The sequence below is a fragment of the Mesitornis unicolor genome, unplaced genomic scaffold (assembly GCF_000695765.1).
Source record: "Mesitornis unicolor isolate BGI_N332 unplaced genomic scaffold, ASM69576v1 scaffold5816, whole genome shotgun sequence".
Taxonomy (NCBI): domain Eukaryota; kingdom Metazoa; phylum Chordata; class Aves; order Mesitornithiformes; family Mesitornithidae; genus Mesitornis; species Mesitornis unicolor.
The window spans coordinates 68,965-88,269 of record NW_010192977.1 but is presented as its reverse complement, the minus strand read 5'-3'; the positions used below and the strand labels follow the sequence as shown (position 1 = coordinate 88,269).

Below are 19,305 nucleotides of genomic sequence, written 5' to 3'. Positions count from 1 at the left end.
TCTCTGTCCCTTTTCCTTCCACCTGGCCAAGAATCCCAATCCCTGTTTCCAGGAGCTACTGGAGCGTACCAGTGAACTGATGAGGACACTGCTTTGTGTAGAGACCCTTTTGTGATACATTGCCATGGGCTCTTGGGCATTTCAGCTAGTGTAAAGACCTCTGCAGCCCACTCCAGATGCTCCTCTACCAGGTTCCTGTTGGGTTTAGTCTTGCTCAGAAGAGTCTGGTTGTGTAGTGAACCCTTGTATATAAAAGGCAGAGCCTGAGTGTCCCCCTCAGGATGTGAAGTTGATGCTGGATGTCCAAGGAGAGTGCTGAAGCGGCAGTTTGGCTTTGCAGCCAGAAATTACTTGAGAGAGTGAGGGAGATTATGGGAATATTTGGTCTGGTTTTAAGGCTTTTGTCTGGAATGGTGATAAGGTTTTGATTAGCAGTGTTCTGTGCTCTCTTGAGAGCCAGCTGAAGTTTAGGAGCTGAGGAGGAATTGGTGCACACAGAGGCATGAGCAGGCATGGGGCAAACGTGAACACAGGCTCTGCAGAGGTTGCAGCAGTGAGAGGAACCAGAGTGCCTGTCCTAACCTGGTGGGATCTTGATGTGAGTCTCAGGCACAAGCAGATTGGGCAGAGGTGGAGATCCTCTGCACTAATGCTGCTGCTGCATGGGGGTCTGGGTGCAACTGGGAACCTGCTTACAGCTGCATGCTGCTCCTGAACCCCAACCCCAGTGGCTGCAGGGAGCCTTGTGAACATTAGATTTCCTTTGGGAAGTCTTCCAGGTCTGCATACTAAAGGACATTTTAACCATTGACAACAGCATAGGTGAAAGGATTTACCTTCTTGGGTCAAGGAAGAGTCTTGTTGATACAGTGAGCTCTTGCTTTAGTAATTTCAGTAAGTCATAAACCTGCAAAATGAGGAGAAGGTGGATGCTGTCTTGAAGGCCAGAGCTGCTGCTGTGCAAGGTCCAGATGTGCTGGAGGCTGCTGTTTTTGTTGCTGTAGTCATTGACAAACATTTGCTGGGGTTGATATGCAGAAGCCTTCCTCTTGGTGTAGCTCCTCTTCTTTGGGATCTCCCCAGGATGGCTGTGCTTTGGCAGGGCTCTGTGGTGTTGTGCATCCCAGCTGAGACTGCTCAGCACCCAGTAGCCACGGGACACTTTTTATTGCTCTCTTTATAAAATAATTATCAGGTGGTTTGTACTCAGCTTTATGGGACTGAAATGGATGGGAACGTCTTGAAATCGTGTTTTGTTTTAATAGGAGTTTTAAGCTGTATCAGAAGTTTTTGCTTAAAAAGTAATTCTGCGGTGGTGCAAACACATTCTAACATTATTTTTCAGATTTTATTCATGAAGAAAATGAGGATTTGCTTTAGTTTGGGTTTAAACTTTGCAGGAATGTCACACCTGGTTATGTCACCTGCTTCCAAATGGTTCTCAGTGTGATGTGGTGAAAGAGTCTGGCAATCTGATGAGTTGTTAGTTTAAGGAGTCATTGCACTTTGCCGTTCTCTCAGCTCCTTTACACATGCACACATCCACGCTCCCTTTATGCTCACCTTTAGCTCCGAGTGCACTGTACACATAGGCTGTCCTTGCTGGCTGTTGCTGTGTGGCTGATACCGGAGCTGGTGTTTCAGCAGAGATGCAGCAGCTGAAGTTAGGCAGCTCAGTGGGTGCTAATCCAGTGGCTCCGTGCCGATAATCAAATCACGCTGTGGAGCTCGGGGCTGCTTTGCAGAAACGCAGCTCTCCCTTGTATCCAGGCTGGCTGGAGTTTGCTGGCAAGTGAAAGGCAGCCCTTTGGGTCAGGGCTTGTTCTCCACCTGCTACTGCAGCAGCAAAAGCCAGAGGAGTGGATGATGTCCGGGTTGCTGGAGGTATGCTTGGAAGTGGTGAATATAAGGTATTTTCTGGCTTGCAGAGGTTGCTCTTTTGTTCTCCTGTTTTCTTGAGCCTGAGCGTCAGCTCCTGGTGCAGATTGGTATTCCTGAGTAATTTTTCTTTCAGCCCAGATTATCCAGATAGATGTATCAAGGCCTGTTTGTTACCAAGATTCATTTAGCAGCATGTAGTGCATTAGCGTCAGGTCTGCTGGGTCAGCTGGGCAGTAATGTCTCCTTCTCATCTGGGACCTGCACTTGTGCCTTGCAGCTGCTCTCAAGGAATGAAGGGGGTGGTAAGAAAATGCAAAGAACTGCAGAAACACAAAGTCGTTGTATTTTACGGTCTTTATGAAGGAATATGATCACAACTGTTTGATAATGTAGTATATAGTCAGGCACCAGGGGCTGTGCCTGGAAGTAAGTTGCCAGAATCTTGCTAAGGTACGGGAGGTGAAAAACAGTCTGAAGAGAGTCTATGAAGCTAATGACATATATTGATTTGCTGGAGATATAAAAGCCTGAGAAGGGATGTAAAGAGTGGGGTAACACAGTAAAAACAAGAGCATTCTTTGAATTTCAGGCTGTTTCCATCAGGGCCAAAGGAGAGATGGATGGATGATATGAGAAAGTCTGTCTATGTATTTTTCTGTGTGAACAAACACAAATGTCTATGAGAGATGTCATGCAGAGTTAGTAAGATTGAAATACTACCCTCAAAGTCAAGAGAAAAGTCTGAGTGAGATAGTCTTGTCCAGGGCAAGAAGAAGGGAATGGGAAGAACCTTGGTGTACCCATGTTTTGGAGCCCAGGTGGCTCAGCCAAGGACAGTGCCTGCTCCACCAAGTTCCCAGAAATTCAGATACACTTTACATAAAACCTCCATGATTTGGGGTCTTTTTGAAAGGACAGTCAGAATTGCTTGGTGCTTATAATCACAGTTTTTTTGAACCTGGGGCCTTGAAGGGTGACTTAACAGAGGAACTTGGCAAAGAACCAGTGTCTGGGCATAGTGCCGAGCCACCAAAGCATTATCCGGGCCTCTTCCCAGAGGTGGCTCATGTCAGAGCTGGGAGAAAAGCCACCAGAAGTAGAGGGCTACCTACCTGGAGTCCAGACAGAGATAAGAAACAGCTTGTTTATGTCCCTATTTTTTAAATGATACGGGACTGATGCTCCCTTTGTTTATGTGTACTTCACAGCAGTCCCCAATTGAAATCAATATCCTGCATTGACGCTGATGGATTTGCAGCGGGCCAGGAGGGAGACTCAGACTCTGTGCGGTTAGGCTGTGCATTATCTTCTCTCGCTATGAGACAAGTCTGTGAGAGAATGACTTATCAGCCCTCCAGCGGCAAGGCTTTTTGATCTGGTTCTACCCGATGTGCACACTTTGCTCTGATCAGGTACATCGGGTAACTCATCAACTTGTTTGGTTGACGTCCAGGTTGCAATTGACTGCCTGACATGAAAGGCACTCTGTTTGGTAGTTACATGTCTCAATGACAAGATTTCCAGTGTAAACTGTAAGCTTTGTTTATTTGATTTTAATTGTCACTGAGCAGGGAAGCTATGCAGGATTTATTCATAAGAATTATTTTAGCAGTGAGTCAAGAAAGAAGTGAATGAATCATATTGACTAACTGAGAACTTCGCTACCTGTCCATGGACAACTTATCTATAAAGAAAAGAGACAATTCTTTGGCATAAATTAGTTGCTACAGCAAATGACTCAGCTGCTACTGAAAAATGTCATTGTTGTTATCATTTATAAAGTGCTGTTGATGCAAATGAGGCTTTAGAGGCTTATGAAAATCAAGGCCATTACCACAAACAACCCAGGATCAGACTCAAATCAGGATACCCTAGAAACACATCTAAAGGAAGACAATTTTAAAACAGGGATTGTACAGCAAGAAGGGCAAGAAATAAAGAAGAAAAGAGAGAAGAGAAGGCATGAAGTGACAAAGCTAAGGGAGGGAGGAGCTGGTGATGGAGAGGTGCAGGAAATGTAGGGAAAACATGTGTGTAGAGGAGAAAAGAAACTGATAGAAAATGGATATTGGTCTTTTCTAGGCTAGAAAAGAAAGCCATTGATAAAGAGAGTGGCAAAAGTAAAAGGAAAAATTTCCATAGGTTTGCTCTGTTTTGCCAGTGAACTACATGTTGTTGGTGAATTAAGAGTCCAATGACAGGAAACCCACTAGAAATACAGCAACCAGGTAGACCACTCTTTGGGAGTTTAAAAGAAGGAGATATGAGCAATTAATTTCAGACCTGAATTTCAGCTTAATAAGTAGTTTTGCATTTTTCTGTAACTTAAGTACTGGCACTGCTTGTGGTTCACTCAGTTTGGAGTTTGATTTGTCTGTTTACCTCCCACTGTAGTAATTTGTGTCCAGATGCTTCATCATGTGCATCCAGGCTTCAAGAGCATTATCAAAACGTGGTTTTAAGAATGCTGGATGTGATGGGAATGTGAAATGTAGAATTTGCAGTGTCATTGAACCCACCTCTTCCTCAGCTGACCCTAAGGACTGATTTGGAAATGAGACAATAATTGGAAAATTAGATTCATGAAATGTACCCATACAACTTTCTGATTTCTGCTCATGTGATTGAAATGTGGTGGTTATTAGGAAAAGGGTGTTTTCATTGCACACAATCTGTTACCAGCTCTGTATGCTCTACCTGGGATTTGGAGATTGCGTCAGGGTTTTTTGCCTTCACCTTGTCACAAGCAAGAGAGATTCTGCAATATGAGTATAAAAGATGGGTTTAGAGTCATTGAATAAGCGATTTAAACTAAGATGTTCTGGCTTTTTCAGGCTCCATCCCAGGAGCCAGTGCAGAAGTGACCCATCAGGACATGGTAGATTGATGTATAAGAAAAGCAGGATTAATCTTGTTCCCTCTTCTTCTTTCCCTGCATCCCATGGCTGTGGTGGGTTGGCAACATTAGAAAACTGGAATATGTTTGTGTCGAGAAGAGAAGCAGACATGACTAAGAGACACATGGGAGCCAATATGGGGAGGAAGAAGTTGCTGTTTTTAGACAGCCACTTTTCTAACTGAGTGCACTTTAAGCATAGATCAAGTCGGCTGTCCTGCGGAAGGTTCAGAGGAGGTTAGGTGAGATCCCATTGCGGATTCAAAGTTACAATCCTTCTGCCTTGACTTTTCTAGATAAAAGGAAAGCTTTCTGCTCTGGAGGCAATTTGTAAAGGTGAGTGTGGTGTCCCAGACTTACCATTTTGCTAATGCTCTTGCTTACCCACGTGCTGCCATCATTGACCTGAAATTGAGAGACATTTCCAACCAGCTGCAGTTTGGGTGTTTTCTGATGTGGTTCATGTACTATTCAGGACAACAGCAAAGGCAAGAGCTTGAAACACATTCTCCATGCATTAAATCTTGATGGGCATGAAGGAAGGTGAGGAGTCTTCCCAACTCTCCTTCTGTGTCACGCAGCAACACAGTAAACCCAAAACAAGGGCTGCAAGATGTTTTGTTTAAAACTGGAATTACTTCAGTGTTGTGTGCTCACATCCTTCCTGCAGATACAGCACAGCCTTGAATGAGTTCCCGTCATGCTGTCAAGTCTGGTTATTTTGCTGTCAGGTCTTGCTGTGGCTCCTGTGTAGATTCTTCTTCTGAGTTGTCTTGTTGGCTTGTTTTTATAAGTTAATGGTACAGGAGGGAGAGAAAAAAAAAAGGAGCGTGGCACTTACGGGAAGATGGTTTGCATACACCTTGTCGGCAGGGCTGACTGCAACACAGCCGAGACAGATTAGCACACTGCTGCCTGTCTAAAACAAATAAACACCAGCTGTTTATCAGACGGGGCTCAGCTTTCTCCGGGAGGAGGTAAACAGATTCATGCAGATGAACCTCCTAGGTGCCCTTGCAGTGCAGCATCTTGCGTGGCTACTCGGCCTTCCTCATGAGTTACTGCCAGGACAGATGAGCAAAGAGGTGCAAGGTTAGCACAGTAGCACAGCCATTCGCACAATGCCAGGGCAGTTTGTCATTGCTTTATGTTTAAAGCCCATGTTTAATAGTAACATAGAATTAATTGTATTGCTGGTCTCACTGTGAATGGAAGAATTTGATGTAAACTTCAGTATTTTAAGCCTATAACATGTGAAAAAGCTATTTATTATACCTCACTTATTATTCCATTTGTGCCTAAAATACTATGAAGCAAAATTTATGGCCATTCAAGGTTCAGAGAAATTGCGATCACCAAAAGGACTTTTCTCACTCTATATTAAGATAGTCCAGTTGCTGTCAAATTGCTTAACTTCATGAACCCTTTTTTTTCATAACCATCCAGTTTGCTTTAAATCCAGCAGTGCTACGTGAATCCACTACCTGAAAAGAATTGCTCCTCCCTCACTTCAGCTCTGTCTGCCACAGTATCTCCTTTAATTCTTTTTATAAATTTTCTCTGAAGTCTCTCAGGTGACCCTAACAACTTGCTGCAAAATCTGGTCTTGAAGACAGATGGGATATTATTTTAATAATGTAGACATAATTACACAGTCTGGGTGCCAGCTTTCAGAAATGTCTGATCGTTTATTAAGTTGTTGTTGGGAAAAGATTGGGAGCTGAAAATATTGGGCGAGACCCTGGGGAGTTCAGAACGCGAGGTTTGTTTCAGTTCTCTACACTTACTTATCGGAAGTGTAAATAATGTCAAATAGCATGACTGGTTATTCTGAGACAATTTCGTTTTTAACTTTATGTCACATCAAGTGGAGCAATCAGATTGCAATTGCTACATTTCTGTTGGGATTCTGAGTTTTTTAAATTGTCCTTGGGCTCCTCTTAATACAAGATTATTTCCCTGCAGCTTTCTTGACTGCTGCTATTTAGGAGACCAAGAATGCAAATACATGGTTTGTCAATACAGCAAATCCTAGGTACTGTAGTGATGAGTGCTATAGAAATGCTTGCCAAGAGAAAGAGGGGAAAAAACCCGTTTCCCTACTCTGTTAAGTAAATTGGTGCCATTTGAGCTTTTCTTAGATTAGGACTTTCCTCACCCAAGTGCATCACTTAACTTTTCAACACATAATATTTCAGATTTCTCAAGGTACTCCTTAAACACTCAACTAAACCAGGTGGAGAAGGCAAAGTCCACATGTGATTTGTTCTCCCTGGCTGTCACTGCAGATTTAAAACCAAAGTGATTTTGGATATGCCCTACTGTCCTGTGCCTTAATGTTACTAATATTATTAATATTGGTAACTAACACTTTTCAGACTATTGAACAATTAATGAGAAGGTCAATGGGAATTCTCTACAGAGACATCATTCATTACAAGGCCCATTGCTTATGCAATCTCGCAGCATCCATCTTCCCAAACAAGCCAAAGGGCCAGCGATTGCAGCTCCTTAAACCTGCATGTGAGCTCCTAATTAAGAAAGTTATTTGTGTGAAAGCCATTAGGATGTTAGTCTTCCAATGCATTGGCTTTTTGATGTGTTAAGTGGTACCTATGTTGTTGTGGGGCACGTGTTTCCGTGGGTCAATGTGATGCCTAGGTGGTAGGAGCTGGTGGCACATTGAAACCCAGTGTTAGCCACCTCCACCGCCTGCATCTGCAGTGCCCCAGTGGAAATGCATCTAAGCTGAGGTGTGCATACCTGTACATATCCTGTGGCACATGGAAGAGATATGGAAAAAGACTCAAAAGCAGACCAGTTTGTGAGCAAACAGATGTAGGGCCAAGTTACGAATGCCCCAGGGTAGGAGTGGGAAGGGGACACTGTCCCATCTACTGCCTCTGCTTGAGGCCACCATTAATGCATAAGTTTTTGCTCACCAAGACTGGAGAAGAGTGTGTAGCTCTCACTGCTCTGCTGTGACCATCAGTTTGAAGCTGGGGGTGGTCTGTGCTTTCACAGTTCTGAGGGAGGCAGTAAGCTCCAGTAAAGGGCAGTTTCTGTGTCTCCAGACAATGCTATGGTGGCTGTGTGTCTGTAGTTGCTTCCACAGTTCATTCCAGGCATTAAAAAAAGGCCTCTTCATATTGCTAGAGGAGCTCTCTTGGTGCTGTGGTGGCTGAAACATGCTTCGGCAGCAAGTAGCTGTGCCCTAGTGTCATCCTCAGAAGAGAGCAGGGAGACCTGCCCTTGCAGGTGCCTAGAACCTGGGTAGATCTAGCCCCTATGAACCCAGTTAGCTGAGCAGACCAATCTTCATAGACCTCTTCACCTTTGTTAAATTATTAGCTATCGCTCTTTTATTCCTCCTGAAACCTTGGTTGCTATTCTCTGTCAGTCCTCACCATCCTAAATGTCAGTGGAAAGGATCATTGAAACTAACGGGTTGAGTTTGTCTGTTGTGCTGATGACTTTATCCTGGGCTGACCTTGTTTCTGAAGGAACAGTCACGCAGGAGATGGCTGCAGGGTCAGTGTCTCGTTGAGGGGCAGCACTTGGCATGTCCAACCAACTCCTGCTCGTGCCCTAAGGTGCATGGGGGTCAGTGGTCCTCCTCTCCTTGGGAACATTTTGACTTGCCATGGTTCAGCCTCAAAAATTGGTCTGAGTTTGGGTTTAAACTGATCCCAACTGAAATGTAAAACTCAACAGGACTTTCTAATCTCGCCTGGCCTGGCATCGAAAATATATGACCTTTGCTAGGCCTCACAGGAGATGAATTATTTGCAAGATCATTCCAAAGAGATTCAGGTCTTAGTAGCAGATTTTGCCCCAAAGGTTCCTCTCCCTGAGGACAAGCTTGGTGTGAGCTTGTAGTGAAAACATGATAAATCTCAAGTACTTTCCTTGCAGATGTTTTGCATGAGACTAACTCCATCCCAGAGATGGCTGCATTCTGGGGGCGGGTAAAAGTATCCCTGTAGATATTTTTGCAAAGCAATTTCAGATCCTTTGCAGCTTGTTAGAAAATTGAATTAGTTGTTTTTCCATTCCCTGAATTAACCCTGATTCATTCTTCCCTCAACCCTCTCCCTCTTCCTCCCCTCCCTCCAACAGATGTCCAGCATATTAAGAGGAGAGACATCGTTTTGAAGAGGGAGCTGGGAGAAGGTGCCTTTGGGAAGGTGTTCTTGGCCGAGTGTTACAACCTCAGCCCCACCAATGACAAAATGCTGGTGGCAGTGAAGGTAAATCCCAAGGGCGAATGACAGAGTGTGGCAGGGACTGGCCAGCGAAGAGGGCCTGGATGAGCCTGTGTGGGAAAGAGAAGCAGGGGAGGGCTGGGGGCCAGGGGTGGAGATTTATCTGATGCCGGAGATTGTGATAAATCCACTTAGTCACACAAAGTTTCAGTGTTTCGCTTCAAGGTCGTCTGTTCTTGCCAGTGCCAAAGCCTCTCTTCCTGCCTGCGCAGCCAGGAGACAGACGCGGAGGAGATGCTGGTCTGGAAGCCGTAAGCTGCTGTGCAGCTGCAGCGGCACAGTGTGGAGTCCACCTTCCTTCTGCGAGGGGCTGGGGCTCTTCTCTTTCTGGATTTTTTCACTTTGTGGGACATGCAGAAGCTGAAACAACAACAACAAAAAAGATCTCAGCAAAAATGAGCGCTTAAAAGCTAAGCACGACTAGCAATTTGCTGGAATCAATTTGCTGCAAGATGGGCAAAGCAACCGAGCTCAACTCCACTCAGCTCCTGCTTGCTGAGCCACAGATTGCTCCTGTTTTGGTGATTTTGAGCCAACACAAGTTCAGCTTGGCTTGTGCTGTGCTGTTTGTGTCCTTGCGAGGGTCCTCATGTAAGCTGTGCCCCATCAGCGTGGTTCTGGGCAGAGGAGACCGCTCAGAGCAGAAATGTGCTCTCCTCTCAAGTGGCTCCAGTTGGCAGGCACACTGGAGTGGAAGTTAATTGCTGCTTCCTAACTCCTTGGAAGAAGATCTGCATTTGAACCGATGCTCTGCAGGAAAAAAGGTTCCAGCACTCTCTCTAGGATGCTGGAGGCATCCAGTTACTTGAGTTGTTTTAATCATTGGCAGTTCAAGCCTTTTTTTGTCCCCTTATGCTCTGGTTGTGAACTGCAAGACTGCACCTTTCACCTCTGAGAGTGGTTAAAGCTGAGTTAGCGCAGCTCCTCATCTGATTAATTGCCTGATTATATGACTGGTACCTGCCTGTCAGTGTCGGCCATCCCTTATGCCATCCTGTCTCTCAAGTCTCTGCTGAATTTCATTTGCATGTAGGCAGAAACAGCATCCGAACTTGTTTCTGTTAATTGCTACTAAGAGCTTACATCTCCAGAGTGCCTTTCATCCCGCAAGATCATACAGATCCAGCATCAGAGCAGGGCCTTGCAATGTGGTTTCTTGCCAGCTCTGGAGAGGGGCAGGGAAAAATCCCTCTAATTTGGGCCACATTATAAGTCTTAGGGAGAAAAAAAAAGGGAAGAAAAAAAGGCTTTACATATTAAGTTGAGGTTTGGCTACTTTTTTCTGAAGATTTCATGCTCCTGACAGAGGCTGAGAACTGCATCCCCAGTCACTGCAGCCCTGGGTCCACAGCCCGGAGTCTGCTTCTGCTTGGGCACCCCCTCCCTGGGCCAAATAAAGTGGCTGTGTTACTCACTCGGTTACATGGAGTCCGATTTTCAGCAGATCTAAAGATTGCAGCTCCACAGATAAGCTGAGTTTTGATGTGATGGCATGGACAAGCTTCCTGTTTTATTCAGCTCGCTTCTAAAAACATCCTAAGAAATGCACAAAACCTATATTCAGCGAAGAGTGTTGAGATTACAAAGACAAGTACTAGAAATGCTGGAGGGGCTGGTATTCAGGGCATGTCCTCTGAACACATATTTGTCATTGCTCTATGGACTGCTTCATTGTGATGGTTGCTCCCGTGTCTGAGAGCGCCCTGGATGTGAGTGCACTCCTTTTTCACAGCCTTCCAGTGAACTGCTGGGGTTGTACCATCCCCATTTTCCAGAGGGCACATGGATAAGCAGGGAAACTGAGCTGAAAGGAGCCACTTTGGTGGAGGATGGTGTTACTGACCTGCCTTTATAGCCTTTCGAACAGCAGGTACCAAACCTGCTTTGAGTCCTGCTGCTGCACTAAACCCTGTGCAAACCTGGCCCTGATGCTGCATGAGAAGGAGTTTCCCAGGTAATATTGTAACAACTGACATTTTGTGACAACGGCTGCAACCTGCAAATGCTGAGCGAAATTGTGTGATGGAGGCACAAATACAATCTACCCCAAACCTTCCTAGGAGAGGCATTTCAGTAGTTTTGCTGAGATATCCTATCTCTTCCTCTGGTCCTGGTCTTCTTGCCCTGTTCCACCACTTCCAGCTCCTGTTTCCCTTATTTCTAAATGCTCGGCTATGCAACGTTAGTAATGTAGGTTTTTTAATATCTTCTTTTTTTTTTTAGTGTGTGATATTTACACAGTTACAGTCCTAACACCTTGTGGAAATGACTGCGTGTGAAGGCAGGGAAGCCTAAACTCAGCTTGAAATATTACATGCTGCTACAGGAGAAAGGGGGAGAAAAGAGTGGTGGGAGAAGACTGTTTTCCTGGGGAAAAATAGGGTAGCATCGACATTATGAAGATATTAAATGACTAAAAGTAATTGGGTTCCTGAGATAAGGATGGATGCTTTGCCATCTGCACAGTGTTACTAACATCCATCTAAATATCTCTAGTCAAGCTATCCCAGGGGATATAGAATTTAAATAAAATTATGCCATGTGATGAGCAGTTTGGGGGCAGAAGGAGATGAGACAGTGTCCTGAGGCTTGGGTAAAAACTTCGCAGGAGATCTGCTCCAAGGAGAAAAGCAGCTGCTCTGGAGCACTCACTGCTTCACTGTGCACAGATCACACCCAGAGGTGTCATGAACCCGTCAGAGGTGCATTAGCAGCATATTTGACCCCTTCCTCTGTGCACAGCTTTCTGATGCTTCACATCCCTTTTTGCACATCAATTGGAGCCTGCACCCGCTGATGCCACCTCTCCTGTCAGCACGGGGAGATTCGAGGTGTGAGGAGACAGGGGCAGGTGTATCTGTGGGAGAGCTGCCTATGTTCCCCACCACTGAAGTGCACATCAGGTTGAACCTGGGGGTAACTGAAGCAAGTGGCCTTGAATCCTCTTCGGCTCCTGTTAGGCTGCAGGGTTAAAGCTAGAACTTGTACTAAACAGTCCTGGAGGATGGGGAGAATATAACTGAGACTCAGCAAGTCAAAACCAGAATTGTCTCTTCATTTTCACGTTTGCAAAGACCGTGCCGATTCTCTTGGCCATCCCATCTTGTCAAATGTTCTAAACTCCCAACTTTTTTTGAAGTGCTCGTGGAAGAGGCCTCCCTTGATGCCTTGGGATGACAACACACTCCTCAAACTAGCTGTCCAATGCAACTGCATGGTAACCAGCATGTCAGGCTGGTACGTACAACCTGGAGCCTGCAAGCTACCATGCCATGGCAATGTGGAAGATAAGGTATTCTCAGTAAGGATACCAATTTCAGCATCAGTCTGCCAAGGGAGCTGTTATAAACAGCAGGGAATAAAACATGATTTTAAAAATTATGAGAAAAGACTTGACAGTGTCCTTCTTCAGAGGCAGTTTGAAAAATCCACACAATAACTGCACAGCCAGGCAAATCCATCTTCTGAATAAAGGCAGTGTAGTCAGCTATTTCAAAATAAAAGACAGATAGCAAGGACTGGCTGGTTCAGGAATTTAATAATAATGAGATATGAAGCCATTCACCCCTAGGTCACCAGTACAAATCCTGCCCAAGTTGGGAATAATTGGAAGCTATTACCCTCTGAGGCATGTTTGCTGCTGCCTGGGAAATGAGTTGGGAAAGCCGCTGGGATGGTAACTACGTCAACGAAATGCCGAGGTGGTACCACTGGCACCTACCCAGTGCAACTGAGCCGGTGGCAGTGGTTCTTCATCTGCTCCTCTGCAATGCTGCAACCTGTTTGTTTTGGCTTTGCCCCTAACCTGAGCTCACCTTGTGTGTGTCTGTGCCCCTTCTTTCAGGCGCTGAAAGATCCCACCTTGGCAGCCCGCAAGGATTTCCAGAGGGAAGCAGAGCTGCTCACCAATCTGCAGCATGAGCACATCGTCAAGTTTTACGGCGTGTGTGGTGACGGCGACCCACTCATCATGGTCTTTGAGTACATGAAGCATGGGGACCTGAACAAGTTCCTGAGGTACGTGAGAGGAGGGCACAGGAGTTGCTGTACTGTCGGTGTGGCTTGTAGATAGATCTATAGATCTGTGGTGTGCCAGTGACACCACTGCCACGTGGATGCTGGTGGGCTGGGTAAGGAGAGCCAGTTGTTCCAAGGACGGCTTGTAGGAGGTGATGGTCCTCACCAGATTTGGTGCTTTATTAGCCCTACCTCAACTTTTCCTCTTATGTAGTCCCGGGGGGGTGGGTCCTGTGAGCTAGAGAAACCAGACTTGTCTTCTCCCACCCTCGCGTGTTTGAATTGCAGGAAGTGTAGCTGCAATCCCTTTCTGCCCTACGGGGGTAGGATGTGAAACCGTGGTTGTCAGCAGCTCCGATTCCCATCCACCCAGCAAAGCCATGCCCTGCTGAAGCAGGAGAGCTGCCAACCATCACTCCCCATGTCCCTAATAGCACCAGAACCAAAATATTCCTTTGGGAAACTTGCTGGAGTCCTTGTTCTGATTGGTATCCTGGACATTTACTGATCTCTAGTTCTCGTTCCCATATTTAGAGCTTAGAAATGCTGTGGCAGTGCCTGTGGAGTCCATCTCTCATCCTTGTCCTCTAAGATTCATCAAACGGAGATGCTGACTGAGGTACAAACCATTGTAACTTGTGGCACCAGGCTGTTCAAGAAGCTAGGCAAGGCCTGACGAAGTGCTGTAATTGCCTTCCCTGCCTCTAGAGAGATGCAAATTGCTGTAACCTCCCCCAGTCATCATTCAACCATTTCATCAGCGTGAGGCAGATCATTTGTGTACCCTGAATCTGCCAGCGGCAAGGGGCAGGGAGCAACTGTGGGAGGGTGTTTGTGGTGCAGTTCTCCCACGGTACAGAAATTATGTTCTGAAACCTGCATGCAAGTGGAGTGGTACTTACCTCTTGAAATAATTAGTAGTTTTATTTCCCAGTATTTAGAAAATTGGACCCTTGATATTTTCCTGTTTTGACTGCTAAGTGTGAACATGATTGCAGCAGGAACAAGAAGCCTGAGCACAGCAGGCCTAGATCTGGGGTTGGGAGACACTAGGTAATTATTTTCCCACCATCGCAGACAGCTTCTGACCAGGAAACACAGGTCCTTCCCAAAGGTTTTCATTTCTAAGCAATCACCTATGCCAAAAAAGCAATGAGGAAGGACCTCAAAGGTTTCTTCTTTCCTCTGCCAAGCAGTGCCAACCAGTCTGCAGCTCCCTTGGGGCATTTGCAGGGCATGGAACATCCCCACATCGGTTTCCCTCCTCATTTTGGCATAGTTGTGAGTAGACTGAATGTGATTTTATAGCTTAGTCCCTGTCTCAAACCCAGGATAGGTGACACCCTTGACCAGGTAGGATGAGTGAAGGCTGATGCTACACTAGCTTAGCAGAGCTCCTCAAACCCACATTCAAAAGGAAGCAGCCTTGGTTACCCTGGCACCCTCTTTTATGGTATCCTGTCATGCAGGGGCTCAGCAGCTTCCCAGCAGCAGCAGATTGAACTCTGCCCACCGGCATGAAATCGTGAATTGGGCTGAAACAGCATTTTAGCGCAGATTGGAGATGCAGTGTTAAGGACAACGCCTCAGCCTCACGGCTGGAGAAAGGCAGTCTGCAAGAGAGCATGAGAGACCGTGTTCTTGAAGTGCTTCACAAGAAAGAGCAGCAAACTGGCCCATCTTTTTACCTGGCAGAACCAGCAACCTTTTTCTCCTTACAGGAGGTAGACATTACAGCTGAGGTATAGCCTTCTTCAGTGCTCTGATTGACCTACCAAACAGCGTAGCCCAACCAAGGCTCTCCTGCTGTCTCAGAGGGATGTCTTGTGCCCACTGCCGATGCCTTCTGTAACTGCTCCACACAACAGTGTGCTCCTGAGGCTGGTATTGTGCTGAAGCCATGTGCGCCCTCCTCCCCATGTCCCAACCCTGCCCTGGGATACGTTTGGGAAACACTGCTGCCCTGGGAGGCCAGGGCCTGTCCCGTTGTCACTGGAGAATAAAGCTTGTTGTTGTGTTATCTTTGGCCTTTATGAATGAAAATGAACTTTCCATATGTGTGGTCCCCTGGACAGCAGTCTCACATAGTCCAGCTGCATTTAGCTGCCAGCTTTTCCTCCTCCAGCAGCTATGAACTCCCTTCTCTGCATCTTGATGTACAGTAGGCAGTGAAATCCCTTTGTGTCCCAAAGGAAGCTGTTTTTTTGGGACAAGAGAGCTTATACCCAACAAAACGCGTAAAGTGGCATATGGAAAATGAGTCTTGGGCTTTGTTTGTCAGATCAGCTCTCTGCTATCCTCACAGTGGCAATAGTGAGGGATGAAAGCTGTAAGGTGGTGCAGGAGCACCTGGCATCCCTGTTGCAGCAGCTTGTATTGTGGCATGATTTGCCCAGCCCAAAGCAGCAGACAGGTCCTGACAGGCACTGGAGGCCAGGGGCTCTGGGAGTCTGTAAGAGAAACTCAGATGGGCTTTTCCTAGTTTAACTGCAGAAATTGGAAAAGCAGTAAAATGGAAGAGGCTCACTTTAGACCCAGTTTCCTTGAGAAAAGCACAATACATAAATTCCCCTAAGTGTTGCTGGGCCTTTGTGGGCTTCCCAGGAAAGAAGTGGTCTGTAAAATTAACTGGTGTGGCAAGAGGAAGCACTAGGACCAACTCCTACCAGCTGAGCTAGAGGTGGCAGGTACTCGGATGGCTTTACACACCTCCCAGGTGCCCTGTGTGTAGGACCATTGCTGGTGGTGCAACAACTTACCCTGCTCTCTGCACCAGGGGAGACAGCAACTGTGATGTCCTGACTGATAGAAAAGGGATAGTGCAAAGATCCTGCTGTGGAGAAATACAGGCATTGCTGCTCCCCATCACTTCCTCCCTTCCCTTCTGTCACTGGTTTTCTAGCTTTTGTTTTCTGTCTATGGCAGCAGCAATTTTAACGTAAGGATGTTTGCATGCTGCCATTACAAACCCTCTCTGCAGTCTACAGTACACTGTTGTGGTTTGCTGTTAACCCAAAAAGGCGATAGATTTTGTTAGAAAAGTTGCATAGTTCTGGTGGTGTTGTGTCAGTCCTTCCTGGACTGTCTTGGGACAGAAAGAGGCATTCCAGCAGAGGAAGCATGCAGCCAGAGGGGTGGTTTTCCTCCTCAGACTGACAAAACCCTCCATCACTCTATAGTAGAAAAAAACCCCTCAAAACCAAGTTATTTAACAGGGGATCCACCCAGTCTCATGGCTTCTCTGTAAAGCTGAATTAAACCCCTTTCCCCAAGAAGAGATGAGCTCTTGTGTTCCCTGCAGGCTTCTTGATGCAACTAAATGTACAGATATCCCTCCATTTATTCTCAGAAATGTGTTGACTTCTGGACTATACCTGCATGGGATGGAGAAAGGGAGGCAGGGAGGTATATGTATTATATCGGACATACCGAGATGTGTCCTATATAGTAGGATGTAAAAAGAGCCAGTGAAATAAAGTTGGTTGACCATTTTTAAACATCACCCGTTCCCTTCCAACACAGACATTTGTTTGGGGGCCATTATTGTATTTGAAAAAGATGGCAGTAATGAGATAGTAATATATCTCACATAGGAATGTTTACCTTTGATGACAACAGGTATCAGCTGCAGCTAAATATGGTGTAACAGCAAGGTGTGACTGGCACAGACTGTCCAGCACAGTTTTAGAAGGTATTGTTTGTCCTGCTTTGCTGTTTTTAGCTAACATGCTCAGTCCTGGCTCAGTATCACCTGTATTGACATCTGTTGTCACCACCAGGTAATTTCCTGGGGTAAACCTGTCTGTGGGCTGTGTAAATAAGTCATCAAGCAGTCATTTCTGCACACAATCCTCTGCAGGTCCTCCTTGTCCCCAGCGGTTCCTACACTGTGCTGCTGCTTTCACTGTGCCCAGAAGCCTCTGAGATGCCCCCAGCAGCTCCAGCACTGCCACCCACGGTGCAGCTCCCAGCCAACCCATACCACGTTCACTGCAGCATCACTCACTCATGGCTCCCCACAACCCACTCCTGCCTCCTCAGCACTTGTTTCTGGAGTTCCTCTCCTCCTCCTGCTGTCCTTTCTACCAGGAGGTGACCTTCAGAGCCGTGTTCCCAGTGGCAGAGCAGCAGGAGGTAGCTGAAGGGTGGTAACACCAAACACCTGGATGCTAATCCGTTGGTGCACCCCCAAGCCCAACAGAGCCATTAGAAAACAGAGACAAAGGAGAGGAACAGTTTGGATGTTGTTGTGGGTTGTTCAGTCCCGTGTCAAGAAGGAGGGAAAGCTCTGTATGTGCAATTTCAATTTGCTAGCTCTCCATGGGGTTACTGCTGATGACAGGGGTAAAATGCCAAGAATCATTTCAAAGAGAACAGTATGAAAGCCTCGGAGGAAATGCTGTACTGTATCTTAGTCACAAGGAGGAAGGTCACAGCAAAATCGCTTGCTTTTCCCTAAATATGAGGGCTTTTGTTATTCCACCTTCACACAGGCTACCACAGGGTGAGCTCTACCTGGGGAAGAGACATCACAGAGGGGGCATGGCAAAGACAGGCTTGGTACACAGCCAGGGAGGGGACTGAAAAGGGGACAGGACAGGAATGAGACTGACCTTCAGTCCTGCATTTACAATGCACTTGGCTCAGCAAAATATTTCCTTTTGTTGTCCAGGGTGTTCTCTGGATCTGCTGACATCCAGGTCTAACCTTTGTACCTCTGCTTGTACCTTCACAATTTACAATACCCGTGGGTATTGTACCTCTGGGATAACTTAGAGTATAAAAGGTATTTTCCAGGGATGAAGCTGCTGGTGTTCCTCTGAAACCTTTTACATGATCTCTGGCTGTATTAGTATTGTTCAGGGTGAGGTTATTTGGTGCTATGGTGTTTGGAGGAAATAGAGGAGTCTGTCTGGGATTAATAAAGAGACTAGTTAGTAAGAGTATGATGGCTGTGGAAGAAAAGGAGGTGATACCTCTAGGAAGGTTTCCAAGGTGTAAGAATTAACTGGACCACACGTGTAAATATTTGAAGGCTCATTAGTTTTGCATACGTCTTGCCAGAGAAGAATGTCCATATTGCATCAAGCCAATGGTCCCTCTATCCTGGCATCTGTGGCTGTAAGAGGTTGTTTGCAAAAGAGTAAGGGTAGGAGAAGGACGTATGGCACCCACTCACCCATCAAATGTCCCCCTAACCTCCTGGTCTCTTAAGCTTTTCTTTTTCTCTTTCCACTGGAGATGTGTGTACATCCTCACTGTTCAGAGTTGGGAGATAGTCCCCACCCCAACAGGAACAGCGACCGTGTGGGATTCCTATCTCCTGGTCACTTTTGAGACCCAACTCGATGCGTTTTGCTTCTTCCTCCCTATAGGGCGCATGGCCCAGATGCTATGATCCTCGTGGATGGGCAGCCTCGACAAGCCAAAGGGGAGCTAGGGCTATCTCAGATGCTCCACATCGCTAGCCAGATCGCCTCTGGAATGGTGTACCTTGCCTCCCAGCACTTTGTCCATAGAGACCTGGCCACCAGGAACTGCTTGGTCGGAGCCAACCTGCTGGTGAAGATTGGAGACTTTGGGATGTCAAGAGATGTCTACAGCACTGATTACTACAGGGTAAGGCAGCTCCAGCAGCAGTCTGATGCTCAGAACAAAGGGAGACTAGGAAATGTTACAGTTTTTGGAGCTCTCGGGCTTACTTCTTTGTTTACTCCCTGGCTGAAGCATGAACACAGGTGTCAATCAGGCATCCCTGAACCACTGTCCTCACTCCTTTCAGTCCTGGCCATGCAGATGCCCACACACAGCAGTCTGTGATACCCCAGCACACAGCCACATGCTTTGAGATGGCTCTGAGGTCATTCCATTCTTCCTTCCTTCCTATTTTTACTCCCTCATTTTTGAAGACATAGATAAATTAAAGGTAATCCAACGAAATGACAAAGACTACAGGCTGTGACCTCTGGTGTTAGATTAAAGAAACTTAATAGAGGGACCTAGAGAAAAGGCAACTGAAAGACTGACTGATAAGTGCATAAAATATGGAAGAGGAAATAAGAGGCAATTTAGGTTCGACCTCAAAACACTTTTTTTCCAGCAGGGTCATCATTTAGACAATGGAATAATTTGCCAGAGGTAGGTTGCTGAGGGCCTGTCATTAAAGCTGTTCAGGAAGCAACTAGATAAAAATGCCTGGGTTTAGCACAGAGGCCAATTCTGTACTCACCTCTGGGCACAGACTCA

The 19,305-nt window shown here is 46.2% G+C and overlaps 1 protein-coding gene across 4 annotated transcripts in view; it reads left to right on the top strand.

Annotated features, from left to right (window-relative positions):
* Positions 1-19,305, top strand: part of LOC104542849 (NT-3 growth factor receptor) — a 203,914-nt gene that overhangs the window by 154,552 nt on the left and 30,057 nt on the right. For all 4 annotated transcript variants that reach the window (XM_010187304.1, XM_010187308.1, XM_010187307.1 and 1 more), the window contains 3 exons: positions 8,897-9,027; positions 12,887-13,059; positions 18,435-18,678. In XM_010187304.1, coding sequence (XP_010185606.1) covers positions 8,897-9,027; positions 12,887-13,059; positions 18,435-18,678 — 548 coding nt within the window. The remainder of the gene's footprint in view (positions 1-8,896; positions 9,028-12,886; positions 13,060-18,434; positions 18,679-19,305) is intronic.